The following is a 24,509-nucleotide window of genomic DNA, read 5'->3' as shown; positions in this document are numbered from 1 at the left end:
CAAAACAAAGTGCCAAACAAAGTCCACCAGAGAAAAATAGCATGTCCAAACCCCTAAAACACATAAAACGCGTGCATAAACAATATGTATTACATCAGCGACCACCTCCTTCCCCCCCTCCTTGTTCACACTCACAGAACAGGGAATAAATCAGCGAAACAAGGTCACCAAATGTGTTTTTTCCTGCCTCAAAGTGCTGAGTAACAATCACACAACACTGGACAACAAACAGGGATTATTCTCACATCCCCCTTTTGTACAGGTGTTGCAGTAGCCGGATTGGACCATGAGGTGGCGCTCAACTCCTACCTGCATCCCCCCCCCCCCCCCCCCCATCCTCCAATAGAAAAACCTCTAGTAATTGGCTCGGACCAATCGTAGAGGAGGTGGGCGGGTCTCCATTGTTACTACAGACACTCGGAGAAGTTTTTGCGCCGACCTGCTGCTGCTGCACCTATGAGTCTGCACGTCAATGAATAGCCGCGGCCCGAGCGCACACAGGCGAGCCGATTATGCCGAGATAAGGAGCCTATGAGTCGCCCTGCGTCCCAGAATGGCCTGCGATGGTTCACCCGCGGACGATTTCCCGGACAAAGTGATGCCCGGAGCAGCTCCCTGCACGTGTAGCAAGAAGTGCAGGAGTCGGAGCAGCAGCAGCAGCAGCAGTGTTGTCTTCCTGGGATTATTCCTGCTGTCGCTGTCCCTACACGCGGTCACCCTCGTCTGCTATCTGGATCTGCGCTCCGAAGTCAAACGGGAAATTATCCACCAGAAGCGGGACTCTATGCTGCCTCTCTCGGGGAGTGACCTGGCTGACCCGGCGGCGGCGGTGGTGCTCTCACCCGGACACCCGCCACCGGACCCCGGCAGCAGCCGCAGCGCAGACCCCCAAGAGGTAAAAATATTAACACACACACACACAAAAAAAAAAAAAAAAAATCTGTGAAGAAAAGTAAATAAATCACAAGCCGCAGGAGCTTCTGTGACATTCCTCTGTGCTCATTCACCTCCGCTCAGTGTGTCCTCCGGTGTCAGGTTCTGCTGTCTGCGCTGTTATGGCATGTTTCTGGGCAACTTCTTTTACAGTAGCCTGTCACCAAGTTTCTGTCAGCTCAGTTTCCACACAAATACCTGCTCCTGTGTGCGTGATTCTCTTGGACACAGATGCGCAGGAAGGTGTAGGCTTCACATCTGTCACCTGGCCAAAGTCTCCTGTTCAGGTAAACACACCTGGGGTGGCATCTCAAGGAAGGAGTCCAAATTAATTTCTTTTTTTGCCCTCATGAAACAAGAAACTGCAACTGGGAGACACCTCTCAGTTGAGTCAAGTATTTCTTTATTTTTTTCTATAATCAAACCACATTTAACTCAGTTTGTCTTGTTCCCAGAGCTGCTCCCCTCCCTTTAAACAGACAGAGGTTGATGCTCTGAACTTGTAGGCACCTTGCCCAGCTGGAATCAGGTCAGTCAATGAAGCTGGAGCAGGTGGATGGAAAATGAACTGGATCACCAGCAGGTGCAAAGCCCAAGGGCTGATGTAAATTCATCAGGACTTAGATGGGGCAGTTGGTACTTGGAACAGAGCCAGCCTCATCTCACATGTGTTTTTCTTTTCTGGCAGCGGGCTGATTGAACATTCATTGTGTTGTCTGTGGCTTTGGCTGCAGCCCCTCTCCTCCGCCAGCACACACTCCCTAATTTCATCAGCACAAAAAGGACCAAGTGTACCTCACAACTTTTGCATTGCAATTAGCTCATGTGTCGCCGGTTGTGTAACCTTTTTTTTTTGCAGAGAAAATGATCCTCTGTGTGGGGCATTGGCTGGACATTCAGTTGTGCTCAAACTTGATAGTCACTCGGAGGAATCTGAGTTATCTGGGACGCATTTATTCCTCAGTAGGAAACACTAATGAGATCCATTGCTTGTGCTGGGATTTGCTCTGCAACATTTTCCCCTCACGGGCTCAGACTATTCATTTAGTCCTCGGCGTGTCCTCTGCTAAGCTTATTTTAGGGAGTAGCGGTTTCCCCGGTTCAAGCCGAGTGAGATGGGCCCTGGTATTCAACCCAGATGGTGACGCTTCATGAGGTGAAAGACTGTGGCCCAGCTGTAAATATTTAACAGTGCTGTGATGCTGTCCTTGCCAGATGTCTGCATTAAACAACTCTGATTACACATCCCACAGTTTACATAGTTGAAGAAACAGGAGCATGTGGCATTTAGACGCAGCAGCCGCACTTGTTAGCTTTTCAGGCATGTCCTTTGAAGAATGTCTTTTGTAGAGCTAAAAATTGTTTATTGGATTTTTCACACAAGTCTTCATCAAAGCCCTTCAGCAGCATCAGTGAAATTCAATGTGATGGGCAGGTATACAGGCAAGTGTAAGAGAACATGAAGAGTCCTAGAAAACGAGGAAAAGCAAATCATGTATAGGAACAAACATTCGTACCATATGGGCATGCATCAGCCATGGCACACGTGAAGCTTGAATGTAATGGCGGTGTATCTGTACGTGACCTCTGCTCACATGGACTCACTCTGCATTGTGGTGGAGTTGTGTTTTGAAAAAGACAAGTGGTGTGGTTTCTCATCATGTAAAAACAGCTTCGTACACACAATTTAGCGTGTTTTCAGATTGTTTTCAGCCTGGCTGGTCAGTGTTGAACTAACCTCAGTAAACAGCATCCAAATGACACTGTAGGAAGAAGGAACTGTTCTCTTGTTTCGTGGCTTCTTCAGTCAAACTAAATAGAAAGAGTTGAGGGAAATGAAGGTTCATTTGAGTGCATAAAGAAATGAAAAGTATGTATTGAGCTGTAAATATCAAACCCTCTGTAAGTGCTCATGGAAAGATAATGTTGCAAACTGGTAAAACACGTTTTGGCAAATAAAGTTTTAATCTAGTAGTATTAAATCACTACCTTTGCTTTAATTCATTTCTCCTTTAGCCTGCTCCTGTAATATTTTTTTCAACAGAGAAAGCTAATGAGATCTGACCTTTTTGTTCACAAAATTTGCAGACTTCATTTGCAGACACCCGATCTGAGGAAAGTGATTGAGACTAAGACTCCCAGATAAGAATCTCGGCTGTATAAGCAGTAATACTACAAGTCTGAAATCAGTTTTCATAATCTGTCTGAACAGAGGAGGAGCTGCTTGTAGCTCGGGTTGGGAGGTGATACGAGACAAAAAAAGAAAATAAGGCAAAGCAGCAAATGCTATCAAAGTTTGGAGCATTATGAACTGATTTGAGGACTTTTATGTCCATAAAATAGTATTTTATCTTCCTTTTCTTAGATGGAAGGACACAAATGGAAACAGTGCTGTTTCTAAGTGTGTGCTCACACTTTTGATCTCTCGACATTTAAAATTTACAATCAAAGCATCCAAAAAAAAGCAGAAATACTCCGTCCAGAGCTTTGTATGAGTAATTCATTCATTTCTGGAATGCAGTTAAAAATTAAGCACCACTTAATACCTCACACTTTTTCAGATCCTTGTAGTTGCTTCTTAATGAGAGTAGATGATGTGGTCATTTATGATCTGAACGCGGGAAGTGAACAAACAGGCTTCACCTCAACAGTCACAGTTGGTATGCCCTTGAGCAAGGCAGTAAATCCCAGCTGCCCAGCAGATCCACACAGTTCCCAACAGTAAAACTCCACTCCCAGGTGTGTGTGGCTCTAAAAATGTGCGGTACGAGTGTGATGTAGGGCGAACTGACGGAGAGTTGAGAGCAAATGTCGCTCCTCCGTCGGCGTGACCCTCGTTCACCTGACGTCAGCCAGCAAAACGCAATAAAAGTCAATCCGTAGAATTATTAATTGTGCTAGATCAGATAGTGTTTTATTCATGAGCCTAACAATTTTCTTATAACTATTATATGAAATAATTTTCTCCTCTGATGTCTGCCTTCCAAGTCTCACAAAGAACAGATGCTGAAACATCTGGAGTCTAGTTAACGGCTATTAAAAAAGTCAGTATGATGGGACACAAAGTCCTCAACAGCATACAAGCTCTGGGGCGCCCGGGTGGGCTGTCACCCACATCTACTTTAATTGTGACCAGTGCATGATTAGCTAAAACAACAGTATCATATGTGCTCTTATAGCAAGCCTACATATCAGGGGCTAGTCAGTATAGATGCACAAAGCATAGGAGGTAGAAACATCAGCGATATGAGGCTGCAAACTTTTCCATATAAGCCTAAATTGCCTTGACAGACAGATGGCGAAGACGCCCAGTAAAGATTAAGTCCAGAGTCACAAACATCTACCAAAATAATAAATTCTCAAGGCATTCACAGCATTCAGCTAGGAATCACTCTGCCAGCAAGTGTTGCAACAGTCTGAACTGTGATTGGCTGCTGACAGGCTACATTTCCCTTAGGTTGAGCTCCACAGCTTTTTTAGATGACAATCTATGCATACAGTTATTAAATTACCTGAGTTATGGTTTAAAACACATGGCCTTCCAGAGAGCAGTGTCTTGATATTGGCTGAGGGAAGGACACTCCTTTTTTCTGTGATATTTAAGAAGAAAACATGCCGTCGTGGTTGAATGCAGGAGTGTGAATCACAGGAGTATTATAAGCAATCAGTTCTCAAGAGTGTGCATGCCTCTGAGGTTAGTAATGCCTGTACAGCAGTGATGGGCACCCAGTCTGCAACCACAGCCGTCAGACCTCAGTTTCACCTCCTCAACTCTGTTAACCTCACATTCTCAACCACAGTTTAGTGGCTAATTCTCAGTGATGATCCAAGATTTAGAGACGAAGCTGCAACCAGAACTTGTGTATTCATGGAGAAATGTGAGCTTCAAACAGCACCAGTGCCCCAAAAGTTTAAAAATACTTTATACACAATGTACTTTAGACATTCGTCTTGAAACATTTTGAATGTCAGGGAATTTCGGTAGTATGAGAGCTAAAATTGGTAAGAATACAAGCGGTTGTAATAGTAAGTGTTAATAAGACAAAAAGAAGTCTTGTTATCCCAAAATTACACATCCCTGGGGTGACTGAATTTTAGTCATATCCTCACGAAGCAACGGGGAATCGCGTCTTCTGCGTACAACAGCAACCCCCACGCTTTGAAGATTTGAAAGCCCTCTAATTAATAGCATTTTTCCCTTGTGCTGAAAAAGAATGGTTTACTCAATAGTTGGCACTCGGCATACATACCAACACGTTGTCATCCTGATTTACTGTAACTCTGCGTGCCTTTGAAGGGTATGGCGGCTGTAAATGTTGTAATGAAGTGAAATGAAGCAAACAAGGGCGCAAAACCATTTCTCATAGTCATATAATAGGAGAACTTTTTATAAATAAAGGGCAAAAAAAACATCATTTTGTTGCCTTTCATCTTTAACACCAGCTGCACCAGTTTGGTAGTAGCCTAGCAGACTGATTGTTTGTCTTCTGTCGTTCTGCTGGAGCTTAATCTCAGGCCAGAAATTGGCTGTTGAATCATGTTTGGCTGTCAGAACAGACGAAAGTGTAATGCCATATGTCTGAACATACACCAAGAATCCTTTGAGAGGTAAAAGCCCTCCTATATGCCAACAGCTGCAGAGGAGATGTGGAGGCACCTGCGCACCAAATGAACAGCAAGCGTAGCTGCTTGCAGGAACATCTGGAGGTCTGTGTGTCGATAAACCATTCCAACACATACTCCTCCATCAGTCTGGAATTCCCGCACTCATAAGGTCAGACATGGCTGGCAGCTGGACAGCCATGTACACTTTAACTGCTTTGAGCTTGCCCAACACAGCGGGTGGGGGGTGTTTGACATGATACAGCTCATCCCTCACCCCGGGGGTGGAGGTCCCACATCTGAGATGAGGTAGAACAGAAACTCGAAACATATCTTTTCTTGTCTTATGGTCTTTCAGTGGCTCTGCCTGAAAACTACACGAAGAGGCACCGGGAGTTCACTGCTTTCGGGAGAAGATTTCTTGTCCTCAGGGTTTAATGACTGTGTTTACTTGAGTGTCACAGATGGAAATGGGGAATCTATCATCTTGCGCCCCAAGTGGGAGGGATTCCCGTGGAAACAGAGAGGTCAAAGTGGTCTGTCGGTAAGCTTGTCTGGTTCAGTGCTAGCAGCAAAAAGCCAAATGATACATCACTATTTATTATTTTTAGATCCAAGCTAAGGTGCTGCACGTCACTGCTTTGGAGACGTCAGTTATAGAAACAGCGAGCAGATGTCCAGCACAATGCATGTTGTCTGGTTGTCTGTCCTCAAGAGCCTTCATGCCTCGCACGCTTTCCATTATTTATGCTGACACTCCAAAGTGTGACCAAAAGCGATCTCATATATTGCGAGGCTTGACGAAAAGAAGGCTTTGGGTGGTCTTGTTGTGTTTCCAGTGCCAGGTTTCTCCGTCTGTCGGGTTCTGGGAATCCTCTAAAGATGTGATCAGAAAACTGGCTGTGTAGTCCTTCGAACGAAAAACGGTGTTGTCAGAGCCGGTCATGTCTTTCAGTGTGTTACGGTCAGGTCAGTACATCTTACGGAGTTCATGTGAATGTAGGTCGACCAGAATCGGTCACATAAGAAAACAGACGTGTGGTTTGTCCCGCCACTCACTTGCCCATGGGAACACCCCACCACTGTACCAGAGCTTTTCCTGTTTTTAGGGATGAGCTCAGAGCAGCTCTGATCAGATCCTTTTCTTTGACTTTTTTTAGCTTATTCATGCCACCACTGAATAGGGCTGGGACCAGGTGCCATATGAATGGGTATTGCTCTCAGATTAACCACAGTTCATGTCCTCCTTTTGTACAAAAAGGTGAATTTTAGAGCAGCTGTGTCCAGGTGACTGTCTCAAACGGCAGAAACACAGACAAAAGTGACTTGGGTTACAGGATAGGTTACAGCCCCAATGGGACAGACAATGACTTGGCCACAAATGAATGTGCTTGCTGACAGTGTCTCACATCTTTTCAAATGCCCCAAGTTGTCTCTGTGCAAACATTATACCTCAAGAATAGAAAGGCCACTTGTAACATGGGTTTCACTCTCAAAAACTTGTATCATTCCTTCCTTTTTGTTCGCTACACATATTTCATCTAAGTGGGTCTGACTGGTGTTAATATTTGCAGTATACTCTATCTTCACGTCAGAGTCTATGTGTCCAAAAATCTTTATAGACCATTTTCCATACTTTATCATATTTTCTTTGTGTCCCAACAGAAGTTACTGCACAGAAAAGGCGACTTCCATGCCACAGAGGATAACAGGGGCATAACTCAGCGAGCGAAAAGGAGTCCCGGCAAGGATCCAGATACAGGTGCGGGCCTTTTTGTTTGTTTTGATTCGTCATCATTTACTACTATTTTTCATCAAGCTGTATGCTGATGCTTTACTCTCTCCTGGGCTCAGCCTTCTATAATTTTCACGCTCATACTCCAAATTCAGTATTATTCATGACAAAAAAAACTAACTATCGCTCTGGTGCACCTGCATTAGTCTGTTTTCTGCATATGCGTTTGGCAACAGCCGGCTCGACTGTTGAGCAGTGGTTTCTGTAACCTTAGTTTGTTTGGAGGGGATTTGGAGGGTACAGTATAAATAAAAGGCTTATGGTGGTGCTAAAGCTCTTAAATTTTTTGAAAACTATTTGTTAATGGCTTCTCACTTTTTGTGGAATTGATTTTTTACTGCTTTCTGCTTGCTTAACAAAGCAGCTCCACTGCATAATGTTGCCGAGTTTATAGAGCAAGAGATTAAATGGAATGGGATTAATTATTGCTTGGATAGCGAGCAAGGACAAAAGGGAGTTTGGGAGGGTTTCACCAATTTGAAACAGACAGCAAAGTCATGCTGATTTCCCCCCATCTCAAAATAATATCAGGTCCCCAAATATCTTTTGTATTTGTCAGCAAAGCAGTTACATGCTCTGGAATCAAACTGTGCCATCAATGAGGTCTGAACCATCAGAATATAAGGAGAAAAAAATAAAAATGAATCGGTCTGCAAGACATAGTCATTTTGAGAATCATCTAAGACTTTGATGGCTTTCATTAATTCCACTGAATTGATTTATGTTAATCAATAGCTCCACAGAAAACCATATGGCCAATATGTCTGAATTTGCTTTTGTAGTTTTTGTTTAGAATCTGAGCTATGCAAATAAAAAAAGCGAGGCCTTTGAAGTTTCATGTCTGAGTGCAACAAGTGCAGCATGATCACAAGGCATTCCAATGTCTGTGGCGTGACACTGAATACTTGGGGGGAAGTTTAGTGATTGTGTTTAAATTAGAAGAAAAAACTCACCTTTGAGACTTTCTACATAAATCAGTAAAGTCCCGAGCCTCTAAACACTAATCATTCCCAGGTCTCTCCTCTGCTCTCAGCGCACAGACAAAGGCTTTTGTAATCTCAGCCTTAGATGTGTGCTTTTCCGTGTGTGTGTGTGTGTGTGTGTGTGTGTGTGTGTGTGTGTGTGTGTGTGTGTGTGTGTGTGTGTGTGTGTGTGTGTGTGTGTGTGTGTGTGTGTGTGTGTGTGTGTGTGTGTCCTGCACTTGCACATGTGTGTGTGCGTTCTCGGCACTCCTAACGGGCACCAGATTCCAGATAGGGCTGCTCGTTAAGAGAAATCTATGCGGATGCATCCAGTCATTTAGCCAGAAGAGAAACACTGGCCATATGTTTGAGGGGGACTCAAACTGTGAGGTTTTAAGGTTAAATGGCCTTTGTAGTTATAATGACATGGTAAACACTCGAGCAAGCGAGACGGCTTTTTGAAAAGGATTCTTCAGCTGCGCACAGAACACACATACACAGATGCACAAGGAGTGCATTTTGTCTTTCAAGCACTGACATAGATGCCCCACCAACATCCATGCACGCACACCCATACACATGGTTGTAAAGGACAGACACACACATACACACACAGACACACACACACACACACACACACACTTTCATCTGCATTCTCCATCTGGGCTTAATTCAAAGAAAAGGATTTTGGCAGGATAAAGTATCTCTCTAATGATCTTCTCCAGTTCCACTGCCTGTGAATGCTTAAGGCACTTGTTCATACAGAGGAGGTGAAACCACACTTACAAATTACTACACTACAAGATACCACAGACTGACATACCTCCACTCCAGTGTTCAGCGTACAACATCTGAATCTGTTATTTTAGCCTATTTAGGATACCTACGCAGAATGAGCTGGATATTTGAGATGTTATCTGAGACGATAATTGCTCAAGAGATCATTTCAAGCTTAATCACACTGTTTTTGTTTCTTACAGAATCGACTGGAAAAGAGAAAAGGAAAGACAGGAAAAAAGGTATTACAAAGTTCAGCTTAAATGTAATCCATCTCGTTCATTGATTAGACTGCTACCTGCTGCGTGTCTCTGAAAGTGTGCTTGAGATGTCACCCAAAATCCAATAACCATCTTGGCCTGAATTGGGTGATAAGCTGTCAGTGGTTAAATGAGGAATTCTGAGATTATTTTTGCCTTCCTTCACATTCTGAGCTGATACTGTATCGGCTGTAAATCCTTTCGAGGAAAAGTTGTGATTTCTGGCTCTATATAGTTAAAATTGGCTTCATTGTCAACCATTTTGCTTTCTCTCTGTACAGGGAAAAAAAGGCCTGTACCGGGGCCCCCTGGTCCCCCTGGTCCCCCAGGTCCACAGGGACCACCGGGCATCCCTGGAATCCCCGGTATTCCAGGAAGCAATGTCGTGGGGCCTGTAGGACCCCCTGGACCCCCTGGGCCACAGGGACCACCGGGCGCTCAAGGTCCGGCAGGTATAAAAGCTAAAATAGAATCCGCTGAGATAACCAAGAGTCAAGCCTGAGAACTTGAAAATGAGCAGAGAGATTTTTCTCTGCGATTACATTATTTTCCTGCATGTAGATTCTTTCCCACTCTAGTGGGGGCTCAAGTTCTCAAAATCCATTAACTCATTGCCCGCACAGTGAGACTTTCTGATGCAGGATGTCAAACACTGTGTGGAATAGCAATGATCCATCTTTCAACTATGTCAGTGTTTGTTTTGTTTTAATAATCATCTCTCCTTTGTTTCTCAGCAGTGTTGAAGGCCAGAAATTTATCATCTTTCTCTCTCTCTGTCTCTTATTGTTGCAGGAGTTGCCGATAGGACCAAAACAAAGGAATTCCAGGTAAGAGTATGTCATCTTTTAAAATGTAATTTTATCCGAGAACAGTTATTCTCCTTTTCTTTTTTTGTGAATTTAAATGAATTGCCCGACATCTTTTCCTTCCAGCCCGCAGTGGTTCATTTGCAGGGGCAGGAAACAACCATCCAAGTGAGAGAAGGTGGGTTTTCTGTCCACGTTTAGTTGTAGTTATGCCACTGTGTTTGACACAAAACAATAAGCACACGTAATCCCTGCCAATGCCCATGGTCAAACACCCAGGTCTGGAACTGCACTAATAGACATGCCTGCTAAACCTCAGAATTACAGGAGAATAAATATAAACACAAGAGATTGTTGACATGCAGTTGCTGTTTACACTAGAGCTTCAACATGCCAGATTTGGTCAACTGTAAGAAATTCTATGCTTTACTCGGTCGCCTTCATGGAAAGTCAAAGGAATCACTCACAAAACCAAAGATTTCCATGTAGTCTAAATGTTATTGCCAGTGTTTACTATTGCATTGCTTAGGATTATAGTTTATTTAAAGTAATATTATATGATTAGTTTACAGTTATGAGCTTAAGTTGTAAGTCAGACTCGTGTTACCTCAGGAGCAGAAGCCTCGCATGCTAGCAGATTCGTGTTATCCAGCGTCGGTTTTGTCAGTCTCAAAGGAGTGTAAGCATCATTAGCAGGTTTATATTTTGCGTCAATGCTGAGCTCTGGTTGTCATTAAGAACTGCTGAAAGCTGTTTATGTTGACCGCTTGCCTCTTGTGTGTTTGTTGTGACATGTTTAGATCTGTCTCAAGGCGTCCTTAAGAACTGGAAGATGGTGTCCATCCATCACCGTGTGTTCAAAATGCACTCTCGCACTGGACAGCTAGAGGTGCTGTTGGACGGTGTCTACTTCATATATAGTCAGGTAGAAGTGAGTACGGTCCTTGACGTAACTCTTTAAATTTACAGTTCAAAGTCAAAAGAACTGGCAGTTGTTCTTCAGTTAAGCTTAAATATGCTTGCTTTGCTTATCCATAACTGTCTGAGTTACATTATAAGACATTTCTTTTCCCTCCCTTGTAGCTAAATGTGAGGCTCTATAACTCATACCCTTGTTGGCTGCTCTTATATTGCAGCTGTTTCAGCTTTAAATAAGCTCTTAAATTATCATAGTGACTTGTTTTGACTACCCCTCTCAGTCTTTTGTGAATTTTATGTCGCCTCTCCACTAGGTGTACTACCTCAACTTCACTGACATTGCCAGCTATGATGTGATGGTGGACTCCAACCCGTTCCTCCGCTGCACATGCAGCATCGAGACGGGCCAGCGCAAGTTCAACACCTGCTACACGGCCGGGGTGAGCCCGCTGCGCGCAGGCCAGAAGATCTCTATACGCATAGCCCATGAGTACACACTCATCAACATGACCAACCACACCACCTTCCTGGGAAGTGTCAGGCTTGGAGAGGCTCCATCTGCTGGACAGAACGGATAATTACACAACCAGCAGCCCTCTGCGTCAAAGAAAAGACGTTGCTCAATACAGTCACATTAGTCCAGAGTCATACTGTCCTGCCTGATGTAGGACTGATCCACCGATTAGGAGCAACTTGTCGCCCATGTCTTGCCCCACTTCTTTTAGAGGAAACCTAATCCTTAGAGTTGTTAAATTCAAGGAAGCCCCAGGGTGACTTTTGTTCACTTTCACATGTCTGCATTAAAAAGGACAATAAAGACTGCTTTGTTTCCCTCCACATTGATTCCGTGCAGAGAGACGAGCCTTTCGATGAACCAAACGTCCTCATCAAACAAGAATTTCTATTTATAGTCACCATTTTGTGTCAACATAGACAGCGTCTCTCTTTATGATGAGGAAGGACACTGTGCTGACAGATACTTAGTAATTGCATCCTTTAAAGTGCTGTTGAATGATAATCTTGTATCTCCAAAAACACCAGCTATTAGAAATGTTTTATCTGCAGTTTGTTTATTTGGCCTTTTCAATTAAGTTGATTATGTTAACAGTTATTCAGTAGGCGGTTCAGAGCCCCATATGTCCCTGGATTATAAAATCAATAAAAGTTTATATAAATGTTCAAAGCAAGTATAAAGGTATCTATGTAATGCTAACAAAAATCCATTAAAACTGGAGTTATAAGGTATTCACAGAGCAACAGCACTATATATTTTGCGCACATTTGCACTACAGCATCCCTGCAGAATATCAGTGATATGTCTTGTTACAGTGCTATTGTTTAGTTACCTTATGAATGAATCCATGTAGAAAAAATGATAGTTGTTAATACATGTCTGTACATACTGTATATAAAATGGGATATACTTTTGTAAATGGAGTTGGTTGATGGATTAAAATGTTTCATTTTCTGTCTAAACGCATTTGTCTTTTGTGTTTGTGCAGCTGGTGGAATTAATTTAAAAGGTTAAAACTTCTCTTTCATATTCGACTAAGTTGGCACGAGTACTGACAAGAACAAATGATGTTCTGTGAGTGAGGTCTTTGTCTTTATTAAAATGTGGCTTTTACTCTGACTGCGAGTTTCATAATACACTGCAAAGTTGGCTGTAATTTTCATGAAGTCTAAATGAGTTCCATCTTGAGAGGCAGAAGATAGTTCCTCATTTAGAAACAAATTTTGAAACTGAACATGTAGGTTTCCGGAGTTCACTGATGTGTGACCTCACCCGTTTGAGTAACGTGGGGACATCCAGTCTGCAGGTCTCACTATGCTCTATAATGCTCTATTATCACTAACGGCATTTATGTTTTGTCTTAGTCTTTTCCTGGTGCACAGAGCCAGTGTTCTAGAAAATGACTTTCGCAAACTCCAAGGGGACATAATGCTACAATTAAATCAACCACATTCTGAGGGAGTCAATGGGAAAATGGCCAAGATGTCTAAAACAAGGGAGGTATGTCACTGATTATGCAGGATGGAGTCATCTTGGACATTGTACTACTGAGATTTATGCCATTAATGAGTGTTCAGATAGCGCTGCAATAATAAATTTTATCTTAATGCTTTGTTTTCTCCTAGGACATTAAGCCAAGTGTTTTCCAAAAGGCTCAGAGTTCTCTGAAGATATCTTCTAGGAGAGTAAAAAGGGAACAGAACAGCTGCAGAGGTGGGTTGGAGCTGAGAACCAAAAATGTGTCCATTAGTTACGGTCTAATCTGGTAGTGAGACCATAAACAGTATATGCTAAGTTAATAAAATTAAAATATTATGTTTATTTCCCTCTCTTGCCAGTTCCAACATCATTTCTGCAGTTACGGCCTAACACTAACAAACAGCCAGACATAAGAGGTAAAACTAAATTCAAGTCTTTGGCTTTAGCATTGCACCGTCTGCCATTATTTTTGAATAAGTGTATCTTGGCTTTTCCCATAGGAAATATAACGGTGATCCCTTGGACCGTTTCTGCACAGAAAGGAAGTACAATTTCACAAAAGGAAAACAGAATTGTTGTCCAAGAAGATGGTTATTACTTGGTGTTTGGACAAGTATTGTGTCACTCTAACTCAAGCAGAACTAAGTTGATATTGCATATGATTTGTTCCAAGTATTCAGCTAATGTTCTGCCTAATTCACAGGTTTTGTTCGAAAGCCCAAGCACAGTTATGGCTCATGTCATTCGAAGCTGGAGTTCTTCTGAAGCAGGGAAAAAATCAACACAGCTCTTGTGCTGCATGCGAGAGATGTCTGATAAAACTTACGGCAATACATGTTATAGTTCAGGTCAGTGAGGGAGTGCTGATGGATGGTTGGTTTTTACTGCCTTTGGACAGGGCCAGGGTAGCTGATTCCACTCTCTGTGCTAAGAAAAGTTGTGCTTTTCATAGCTGCCAAACAGACATGAGTGTGGTTACTTAGCAAGGAAGCAAAGAAGCATGCTTCTGAAAATGTAAAACAGTTTTTTTTAAACCGGAACAACCTTGGAAAAATAAAAGAAATGCTCCCATATAGGTCACTAATAGTCTGAAGTGCAAGGAAATCATTGTTTTTCCTTCACTTTTTCTCTCCTCTGTCTGAACATGATGTATCCTCTGTTATAGGCACAGTGTATTTGCTTCAGGATGATGAGCTGGAGTTGGTGATCCCAGACAGGCCAGGAGCGCTGATCTCTACAGACACAGAGTCAACCTTTTTTGGTGTCATACAGCTAAACTGAAACAACACAGCATGGGGATGATAAATATGCAGCCCATCGTTGCAGGAAGCTGGAAACTGACACTGAGCTGTGTGAGAGGATGCTGATAAAGGACTTGAGTGACAGCAGCAGGAAAAGTGCTGGAGCGTGTTATTAATCTCAGGAAAATACACAATGAACTTTTTAAATGAACTGTCCGTGTCCATCATCTGTCGTGTTTTTGAGGAATTTTTGGAATCTGCCAGCTTTAATCCATTCAATGTTTCATTCAGGTGGCACTTCTGCACGTGTCTATCCTGTACCATTGTTTTTGTGTGCCACCACCTCCTTTCATCGGTCTATTTTCGCATGTCTCTTTATACCTTGCCGGGGGCTTCCCTCCTGCTCCACCTACACGCTGTCAGCTTATTTGTTCCTCTCGTCTATTTTAGACCGGTTTCCGTCTTTCCAAAGACTGTGTCAGGAACAAACAAATGTATAAATTTATATCGCTCAGGAGGTGTTTTCCTGGTTGGCACAGAGCTCCACAGCACCGTAAATACGTGAATGTAAAATTAAAATTGTTGCAAGTTGGACATTATGTTGTGCCACAATAAATTCTCGTTTGGTATTTCAGTTCAGCTTACTTAACATGCATTTATCTTTGTGACTTATTGCATAAACATAAAAATATGACTTTGTTTGTGTATATGTTTATTTTAAATTTTAGTCATAGATTTTGTAAAGCTTGATAGAAAGTGACATATCATTGGTGGTGTCTCTATTGTCTAAATATAGTATCTACAGTGCCTATCTGGTGTCCACAGCTGTTTTCTCTCTCCTCTTTTTTTATGAAGCATGCCTATAAGGGGGTGTGTGAGTGTGTATATGAGCTGTGACAGCAGCAGTGGTACAGTTTAGCAGCAGCAGAAGCAGCAGCAGGGGGAGAATGGTCAGACATATGTTCTCTAATCTCCTGCTACTCTGGTCACTCAGCCATGACCTTTACATAACTGGACTGACATATAATGCTCCACAGGTAGGTTAAAGATGAAATATTACAATGCAGTGCAGTTTACTTTTTTTCCTTTGGACTACAAAGTTTCTGGACTGTAAAAACTGCTAAGGTTGTTTAATTTTGCTCTCCATTGTTCTCTCTTTGATTATGATTAATGTTCCTTTCATTTCAAGGAGCAGTCCTGGAACAACCAGAACCTCTCCTCTGTCCCTCTGGATTTGGATGTAAGGCTTAGAAGACTAGACTTGTCCAATAACCTCATCAGACAGTTACACACACTTGCCTTGCCATACTTGGAGCAGCTGGACCTGAGCAGCAACCAGCTGGATTTCATCTCCGAGGGGGCTTTTGAAAACCTGGCTCGACTTGAGCAGTTGAATTTGTCCAGAAATGGACTGAACAACAACCTTGGCAGTAACAGCAAAGCCCTCCAATCCCTCAGCGGGCTGAAGACTCTGGACATATCAATGAACGGCTTGAGTGATGATGCAGTGGAGCTGTACCTTAGAAACAAGTCGTCCCTTGATCAACTTAAGATGACTGGTAATGCTTTAAAAAGACTTTCACACAGCTTGTTCAAAGAGAGTAAAGGTTTGAGGACCATTACTATTGATGACAATCTGATATCAGAGATAGAACAGGGGACATTTGAACCACTCATTCACTTAGAGACACTAAATCTGGCCAAAAACAATCTTGCACACATCTGTGATTTTAAATTACATCAAATTAAATATCTAAATGTCAGTAGAAATTCTGTGGAGTTCTTTGTAACACGTCAGGATGACCAGCTGTACAGGCTGGAAGTTCTTGATCTAAGTTACAACAAACTTCTTTACTTCCCAATTGTTCCAAAAATGAATTGTTTGAGGTATCTCCATTTACAGAATAATATGATTGGTACATTGAATTCAGAGGCTACGATGGTATCAGAGACTAATTCTCTTTATAATGAGATTACAAGAAAGAAAATAGTTACAAAAAACAACCTACACTCAAATTGGAGGCCAATGCCACTCATTTACATTGACCTGAGCTATAACCACTTCAGGTCTTTCCCTCTTGAGACTCTGAGCCTCCTCTCATCTTTAGAAACACTGAATTTCAGTTATAACTGTCTGCAAAACATCTTCTGGGATATTAGGAACTACAGTGAATCAGGACATGTTCGCCAGCTTTTCTTTCCCTCCTTAAAGCACCTTGATTTGCAAAGCAATGGACTTCTGTATATGTCTCCTCTCTTTCTAAATTCGCTCACACAAATAGAAACATTAAATTTAGAAGACAATTCAGTGCAGCCTTGTGCTTCTACTGATCATTTGAGAAGTTCTCAATCAACACAGCAAATAAATGTCAGCACATCCTGTGTTGCATTGGGGCAGTTAAGGACTCTTAAACATCTCAATCTAAAAGAAAACAACATAAAAATACTTGAGCCACACACATTCCAGAGAACCTCTTTGGTTTCCCTGAATCTTGCAAAAAATGTACATATGGTGATACATGAGGGGGCACTGGAAGGAGCGCAAACAAGTCTTCAGTCCCTGATAATCAGCGAGATAAACATGAGCAGCTCTCATCTGTCTTTACCCTGTTTGCCAGCGTTAACACAGCTGAACCTATCAAACAACCATCTAGATGTGATACCCAGCAGTTTAATTTGCTCTCCACTGAGAGAAGTTGACATAAGAAATAATGTTTTGATGACTTTAAACCATTCTTTGATACAGGCTTTATCTACACACCTCACTATTATGTATATTAGCGGGAATGGTTTCAACTGCTGTGACAGCAAATGGCTGAAAATCCTAAATGAGACGAAGATTAAACTGCCTGACATCGGTGAGGCTGAATGCTTCACACGTGTTAGAAAATTTGTCATGACGGAATATCTGAAAAACCATGTACTGAACTGTTTGTTTCATACACAGCCACAAGAAGTTCATCCTGGACAAATAATCATAATTATTCTATTTGTAGGTGTAATATTAGCAGTGCTTATTGTATTCAGCAGGAAGTTGTGTTGTACTAAAAGATCATTTGTAGTGTGATATGCAAAACTTGTTGTCACTGCTTTATTTTGTACATTGTTTGATATAGATTTTAGAAAGCAGAAACCTCAGTTCCTAAAGCATAATTCCACTGAATTTCACTATTTATGACTCATTTACCTATTAACAGAAGTGTGGTTTAAAGGTGGAGTATGTGATTTTAATGTTTGTTCGTTTTTTAACTCAGAAAATATTCCTCATATCCTCTCAATATGTCACATTCTATGTGAGCTGGCAAATATCTGATGTCCATTTAAACACAGCCCTGGCCCTATAAATGGGAAATAAAGTGGTTTGAACCTATCCACACAACACAATTTTGGCATGTCTTGTGCATAAGACTGGGGTAAAGGGAGGAGGAAGGAAGGTAGGGGACAGCAAATCTCACACATGTTAACTATCTTAATGTCCTAACAAGCTAATTATGAGCAATTTTTCTCCAAAATCACAGACTTCATCTTTAGTGACTGCTTTGGCTACAAAAACTCTCAATTAACAAAATGAAGTAACACATAAGTCCACCAGTTCACCCTGTTTAAAGCTTTCTCTGTGACTTCACTGCTCATTACAAGCCTTCAGGACGTGTATCACTTTGTGTGACCTTTGCAGCTCAAATGTTGTGATTGAAATTGGCTTTATCAACTCCCAAGCTGTTTGGTTACGGTGTGCGCCAAATCAATAATCACGGGGAGATGTTTTGCCCATCCTTCATTGTGAAATGTTTGCAAGTAAAACTTTAACCTTGGTGTTAATTTTGATGACGTCTGTAAAGTCTTGCACAACATTCCCAGAATCAGGACTGAATACAGTGCCAGTAAAAGAGGGCTTATAAGAGTTTCTGTTTAAATGCATGTATTTTTCTATATGTTTATATTTAAAAATTGCTTATTTGACATTGTCTTCATAGAAGATCATTTTTAATGCTCATCACTATATAAATCTGTCTGAGTTCTGTAACATACACTTCATGTGGCGCTGACTCTGGGAGAATGTTAACAAATACCATGGTAAACATGGCAGCTGTTATGCTGTACATAATAAACATGGCATACTTAATAACCACAATATGTTGGCAGTCTTTATTTAGGAATATAAATATAACAGTTTTTTAACCTACAAGATAAATCACTGAGGCTGGAGGAGAATTAATTTCTGTTTCTGTGAATTTCTGTTTTCAGTCCACCGAGCCATAAAAATACGTGCTGTAAGACTACTACCAATCAGCACGGGTTCCTTCTAACTCAATAAATCTGACTGGATTTGGATCCACTGGGAAAATAAAATCCTCTACGTAGCACATAATCATTAAGTTAAACTCACAACACATGAATAAACTTTGAGTTTTATCCAACACTGCTGTTCCACAGGCAGTGAGGTGATGTGACTGGTGAAAACATGTACAAGCTGCATGTCTTTCTGCAGTGTAAGAATGAGTCTGAAATGAAAAGAAATCAGGAGGATTTTATTACACTATAAACAAGAAGCTCCGGGTGCACACCAGAGACAAAGTGCTGCTGCAGGATATCCTGTTAAGCAATCCTCTAACCGTCTGCTTATTGACACATCCTTTCTCCGTAAGCTGATGCAAAGTGCCATGTTCTAGTTCTTGTGTCCATTATCACTTTGTCCACTAATGAAAGACGGGTCTGTAATGGCAGCATTAGTGCCAGAGCAACAAGAATGTCTATCAATCTGGCTCTTGAGCAATATTACTTTAGGAAATGTCTTTGTTGCCCCACCCTCCGGTTTTGGGTTCTAGATCAAGTAGCAGCTTGACAAGTTCAAGCAAAGAGCACTCAAAGAACAAGAACACTGTGTGGATCGCACTGGATGTGAAACCAAAGGAATGCAGGTAGCAAATTGTATTCGTTCTTGGATTTGGTGGTTAATAGTAGCTGGCATCTACACATTAGCAGCGGTTTGTTTGTTAGCAACTACACAACAGCAAGTATTAAAAACTTGCATCACTGTCATTGTCTCCCTGCAGACTGTCAAAATCTCATTTAATAAAAAAAGATTAAAAAAAGATAAAAAAAAGAAAAAAAAAGATAATTTTATCTTACATCTGTGATATCCAATTTCTTAAATACATAAATCACTCACTTTTCCATTCATATTTCTCATAATTTTTTAATATCTCAGTGCCACACTGTTTTGTTCCCATTTTTATTTACTTAGTGTTCTATTATGAAATATGGTGACCTGGAATTTTCTGTTTTTCTTAACAAATGCATCATGCTCCTTCTCCAAACAAACTCTTGGTATCAGAAAAGAAAAGAAAATGTTCATGATGAGCAATACAAAAAACCTCTTAACCTAAGTTGACAATATGTGTTTTCTAATGGTTTTTCATTTTCTATTCAGCAGAAATAAGAGATTCTTACCTAAAATGTATATGCATTTTGAAGACAAATTGTCTCCAAACAGATACTCACTCATACTGGCAAATAGTATACAAAATACTGCAGGACACAATACAACAATACGCTGTATTACAGAAAAGCATCAAAATAAATGTGTGTCAGGTCTTAATATATGGTATTTTCTTAAGGCAGAGGTAGTGAGCTGTCCATATGCAATTTTTAATGTAGGTTTAATAACACCTATACTCAAAATGTGAAGCTGTAATATAGTAAACAACGTATGTATATAAACAAATGGAATATTGGATTGTACTCTACTGTCTACCTTACAGCCCCAGTGTCCAGGAAGCCCATAAACTATCATGGCAACAGAGAACCCTAATAAAGGTGATCCCAAGGAAGAAGGGCTGATGTCTTTATGTGACAGAGCCGATTATGAACCTTAAGATCTTTTATTTCTGACTTTTGTCTTTCCAGTTGGCATACACTGGTTTGGGGGTGGCAACACAAGTAGGACATGTAGATGATGATATGAATTTTGATGACTAAAAGGAAGGACAAGTTCACAAAAATGCAGATATCCGGCAAGATGATGGGTATATATTTATGAATGTGATAAAAGAAACTTGAAAGAACAATTCAGTTGAATATTTAAAACAATACTTAAATTCAGGAAGGAAGGGGATGTCATGAATTTACAACCAATAGAATTGTCCAGGGAGCTGAAATAGAAGCTAGGAGAACTAAACATGGCTTTTTCAGTATGGGAACCTGTTGGCAAAATATGGAAATTAACAACAGAGAAATAAAGCATAATGCTTTTTTGGCAAAATACAGGAAAAACTCAAAGTATTCATGGAGTATTTATGACCACCAGCTCCATGGATACCCCCTACTGAAAGGCTCTGCATTTCTAATATCCAGAACAGTGGGGTTACAAATGGAAAGCACACGCTGGAGGAGGATCCACAAAACAAGACTCTGCAGTAGTTCCAGCTTTACAGCTCCTTTGAGAACCTCATCTTGAACCTGTGGTCATTGTTACAGAACACTCAGAAGTCCAGAGGACCAAAGAGACTGGACAAACAGGTTTCTTCCACTGAGTCTTTCAAATACTATGTTGAGTGAGTATGAATATATTAAATAAAAACATTAAATGTGTTACTGATTAGATATATTAAGAGCACCCACGTGAGTAAATCTAGTACTAAGACAATTTAAAAATACTCCACCACAATGGGAAATGCTACATTTAAAATTTTACTTCAGCAGATATCCAGAAGTATCATCAGTTTAACATACTATGAGTAAAAGTACTCAAGATTAAAGTGTAATCTTTAGAGCCAAAATTACCATTGTCAGGATGGACAATATAATTTTGAAATAATTCCAGTGAAATTGTGAATTAAAAAAAAAAAAGCGTCACGTGAATCCAACATGCCTCAGATTCATACGAACAACAAATGCACACTGCTACTTCAACAGGAGGAAATGATGCATTTGTTGGTGACATGATTTATTGGATTCATACATATGTGGTGCACTAGTGTTTATAGATTTGAATATGATGTCCGCTTCAATAAAAGAAATAAGAGCAAACTCCATGGCCAAAATGCCTCAGCAGAATAACATTTCTGAATTCTGGAAAGAAGTTACGGTTACTAATAACAGTCAGATGTGCTTGGTATCCAGTACTGATGGTGTTACTGGGCATTAAAGGACAAAACATTATAAGAATATTTTGAATTGCTTTACCACTGAGAAATTGGCAGTGATCAAATCATGTGGCTGTGACCAAATAACAGCAAAACATCTGATGTATTGTAAGCCACGTGTTGCTTGCTATGTGTTTTTCTGGATAGTTATTTCATGGCATATTACCGACTCTACTACGTGTTTATTGGTTCCATTAGTCAGAGACAAGGCAAGACAAGACTAGTAAAATATCCAGCACAGAAAAGTATGGGCCAGTTGCCCTGGCTAGCAGACTTTCCAAAGCATTACAATGAATTCTCTGGGAAAGGTTTCAAGAACACATAATACTTACTGACAATCAGTTTGATTTTAAAAATAAACATGGCGCAGCACTAAAGGAAGTTCTTAATAAGTAAGAAAAAAAGACATTAAACTACAATATTTTGATCATGAAGAAAAGTTTACAAGCACTTGTAAACATCATGCAAATCATGGCTATCTTGAGTTGACTCCTATAACTCTGAATTTTCTATGATGGAATCATTAAAACACATGTGTCTTTGTCACAAAAACAATCACACATTTGTGGTTCCTTCATAATTTATTGCAGGTCTTGCAAGTGGGTCAAGTCATATTTCCAGAAAATCTGTAATAAATCTAAGAATACATGTCTGTACATGGTCTTTACAAGTGTCTGTAAACATGTGTTTACATACAGTCGTGTTAATTCTAAATCTGTTCAAAGGTGCTCTTTTGATTGAACTGATCATAGTAAAAGGTTTATCAACCTAATGTCTGATGGGGATTTTATATGACTGGTATTCACATCAAACCATGTCAGAAGATGGGGTAGGAAGACATCTGCACCTTGTGACCAATGGGTTCTGACAAGGTGGAATACTGTCATCTGTTCAGTTAAAAGTTAAAAAGGTAACTGGATATATGTATGTAAGAACAGAGGCGATTTATTCTTAAAAGGTTGGAAAACTATTGTGTCACTGATGCTTCTTGGATGGAAATCAATCTGACAAATAGAAGGCAGTTTTCTTTAGAACAAAAATAAGACCTTCTGGTAGAGTATCATAAGACTGAAAGTGCTTTGTTTCCTGATGACTCTACAACATATGTAGCTGATTCATCAACTGAAAAGTTCACTGAAATGCTAAATAAGAAACAAAGGTCAGTGGAAGTATGGTTAGCAAACAATAAACTGGTGCTACATATCTTGATGAGAGGAGTTCAAAATGATAAAGTCAGATGTAGCGGGTTTTTGGTTGTGGAGAACAGAAAGTGAGCATTACTGTTATTGTTACTGTCATTTATCATTTGTAAGATGTGATGCTGTCTTTAAAATGTCATTCCTGTGTAACATACCATCTTACAGATTTCAGAATCTGCATGCAGTGTGGTCTTTTGCCATTTACATTCAGTACTTCGGCAGGATGTGTGTAGCGTCCTCACCTTTGCCCTATTGATCACCTTAGTTCTGATGGGAGCAATCCCGCCCAAGATATGTAATCACTTTAGATATTTTTAGGAATTTTTTTGGAAGATTTTTACTCATTTTTTGAAAATATTTACAAGAATTTTGTTATGATCCTGCTCTAGCCCCTGCCCTTCTTCTCCCTTCTTCCTCTTTTTTCCTCCTTTTTCCTTGGTTCCTGATCTGTTTCTGTTTTGACCTGTCTGTCCCTTTGGCTCCCTCTATATGTCATCTCTCTCCCTCTTGTCTCTCATCCCTGTCTCTTGCTCTCCCTGCTCACCTGCCTGCACTCAGCTGATTATTGCAGGTGACTCACTTTGCAGTAATCAGCTCACCTGCCCTCAATATCACCTGCTCCCTATTTAAACTCTTCTCAGTCACTCATTCCCCGTCGGACCATCGATTCTGTTACCCTCGTACATACTGTTCCCCACCAAGCCTGCAATTTCCGGACTGCCTCAGCCTCATGGACTCTGCTGCTTTTCCCCTCCTGGATTCCTCCTCCTCTTGGACTCTGTTGTGTTCCTGTTTGTCTGTTCATGGATTTTTCCCAGCCTGTTTTCCCCTTGGTTGTCAGTTTCCCCATATTGTGAGTATCCCTCTTTAGCTTAGTTTTGTTAAGTCAGTTCAGTTTTGTAGACTTCCATTTTTGTATTCATAGAGTTTGCTTGTAGAGTTTAGTAGTTTTGGTTTGGTTCTTTCCCCCCAGTTCAGTTCTGTATTTATGTATTGGTTAGTTATTTGGTTAAATAAATCTCTTTCAGTTATTCATTTGTCTGTCAGTTTCTGTGAGTCTGCGCTTGGGTTCTCTGGCTTTCCCCTGTAACAAATTTTCTGTCCAAATCTGGGGGATTTTTTTTTTTTTTTTAAATAAAACTTTTAAGGGAAACTTTTAAGGAATTATTGGAATTTTCTTCCTGATGGTTTTGCAAATTTTCAGAAATTTGGGGTATTTCTTTGCTGAATTTTTGGATTTTTTTCAGACAAGGAAAATATTTTTTGGTGCCCATAAATGAGGACAACAGGAGGGTTAAAGATCTCAGGGGAAAAAAACAGAAGTTATATGTATTCAAACAACTCAGCTTAAGCCAGCATCAGATTCTGTACTAAAATTAACGGCAATAATACTATACATAGAGAAAAAAAAGGGCAGAGAAGAGAGTATTGGGAAGAGGGAAAGACTGGGAAATGGTGGTGACTGAAGTTTGGACTGAAGATGGCTAATCAAAATAGCTAAATATATAACCTATCCAGTAAGCTTTCTGGAGAGTTACTGGAGGATCTATCCATAAATCTACAAGGAAAAAGTTCTCTGAAGACTGAAGATTTTATTGTTCATGGTACATCACAGGATAAAGATGGTGACTGAAGAGCCAATGGAAATCAAAAATCTAGCATGCTTCATGATGGAAATGGTGCAAGAATTCAGAGGAAAGGAGATGTGCATAAAAAGAACAGTTTCATAGTAAACAGAGAAAAGTACAATGGCTAACCTTTTTAAAATCTAATAAAAATGTCATAACTTGTCTAAATGTTCTGAATATCAAAAGGTTGCAAGCTAATTTAAGGAAAACAATCTAAAATGCTGAACAATTATGTGGGGCAAATTTTGTA

General features: G+C 40.6%; 3 protein-coding genes across 6 annotated transcripts; all 3 read left to right on the top strand.

Moving 5' to 3' along the window:
- Positions 1 to 407: 407 nt before the first annotated feature.
- Positions 408 to 12,529, top strand: eda (ectodysplasin A). Of its 3 annotated transcripts, none has more exons than XM_023268778.3 (8): positions 408 to 895; positions 7,201 to 7,297; positions 9,273 to 9,311; positions 9,611 to 9,772; positions 10,122 to 10,156; positions 10,262 to 10,313; positions 10,936 to 11,066; positions 11,368 to 12,529. In XM_023268778.3, the coding sequence occupies exons 1-8, from the start codon at positions 554 to 556 to the stop codon at positions 11,629 to 11,631; spliced, it is 1,122 nt and encodes a 373-aa protein (XP_023124546.1). In that variant the 5' UTR covers positions 408 to 553; the 3' UTR covers positions 11,632 to 12,529. The 3 variants fall into 3 exon arrangements, with proteins under 3 accessions (XP_023124546.1, XP_023124545.1, XP_023124543.1); XM_023268777.3 differs by having other exon boundaries at positions 409 to 895; positions 9,611 to 9,781; positions 10,936 to 11,060; XM_023268775.3 differs by having other exon boundaries at positions 409 to 895; positions 9,611 to 9,781.
- A 331-nt stretch (positions 12,530 to 12,860) lies between these two features.
- LOC111567576 (tumor necrosis factor ligand superfamily member 13B-like) lies at positions 12,861 to 15,098 on the top strand. 2 transcript variants are annotated; one of them, XM_023268785.3, is made up of 6 exons: positions 12,861 to 13,067; positions 13,193 to 13,280; positions 13,406 to 13,462; positions 13,547 to 13,659; positions 13,750 to 13,894; positions 14,212 to 15,098. In XM_023268785.3, exons 1-6 carry the CDS (start codon positions 12,882 to 12,884, stop codon positions 14,325 to 14,327), a joined length of 705 nt encoding a protein of 234 aa, XP_023124553.2. In that variant the 5' UTR covers positions 12,861 to 12,881; the 3' UTR covers positions 14,328 to 15,098. The 2 variants fall into 2 exon arrangements, with proteins under 2 accessions (XP_023124553.2, XP_035803393.2); XM_035947500.2 differs by having other exon boundaries at positions 13,547 to 13,894.
- Positions 15,086 to 18,403, top strand: LOC111567574 (transforming growth factor beta activator LRRC32-like). The gene is made up of 2 exons (XM_023268782.3): positions 15,086 to 15,324; positions 15,477 to 18,403. The coding sequence occupies exons 1-2, from the start codon at positions 15,235 to 15,237 to the stop codon at positions 17,352 to 17,354; spliced, it is 1,968 nt and encodes a 655-aa protein (XP_023124550.2). The 5' UTR covers positions 15,086 to 15,234; the 3' UTR covers positions 17,355 to 18,403.
- The last annotated feature ends 6,106 nt before the right edge of the window (positions 18,404 to 24,509 follow it).

Source organism: Amphiprion ocellaris, chromosome 13, assembly GCF_022539595.1.
Source record: "Amphiprion ocellaris isolate individual 3 ecotype Okinawa chromosome 13, ASM2253959v1, whole genome shotgun sequence".
Classification (NCBI taxonomy): Eukaryota; Metazoa; Chordata; class Actinopteri; family Pomacentridae; genus Amphiprion; species Amphiprion ocellaris.
The sequence above is the reverse complement of the archived record's forward strand: the minus strand, read 5'-3'. Positions and strand labels throughout refer to the sequence as shown.

Bases quoted from the DNA above. Each gene is read 5' to 3' on its own strand.
- LOC111567574 (XM_023268782.3), top strand. From the start codon at position 15,235: ATGGTCAGACATATGTTCTCTAATCTCCTGCTACTCTGGTCACTCAGC. The intron at 15,325-15,476 runs GTAGGTTAAAGA...TTTCATTTCAAG, and splicing joins TGACATATAATGCTCCACAG to GAGCAGTCCTGGAACAACCA.
- LOC111567576 (XM_035947500.2), top strand. From the start codon at position 12,882: ATGCTCTATAATGCTCTATTATCACTAACGGCATTTATGTTTTGTCTT. The intron at 13,281-13,405 runs GTGGGTTGGAGC...CTCTCTTGCCAG, and splicing joins GGAACAGAACAGCTGCAGAG to TTCCAACATCATTTCTGCAG. The intron at 13,463-13,546 runs GTAAAACTAAAT...CTTTTCCCATAG, and splicing joins CAAACAGCCAGACATAAGAG to GAAATATAACGGTGATCCCT.
- eda (XM_023268775.3), top strand. From the start codon at position 554: ATGGCCTGCGATGGTTCACCCGCGGACGATTTCCCGGACAAAGTGATG. The intron at 896-7,200 runs GTAAAAATATTA...GTGTCCCAACAG, and splicing joins GCAGCGCAGACCCCCAAGAG to AAGTTACTGCACAGAAAAGG. The intron at 9,312-9,610 runs GTATTACAAAGT...CTCTCTGTACAG, and splicing joins AAGGAAAGACAGGAAAAAAG to GGAAAAAAAGGCCTGTACCG.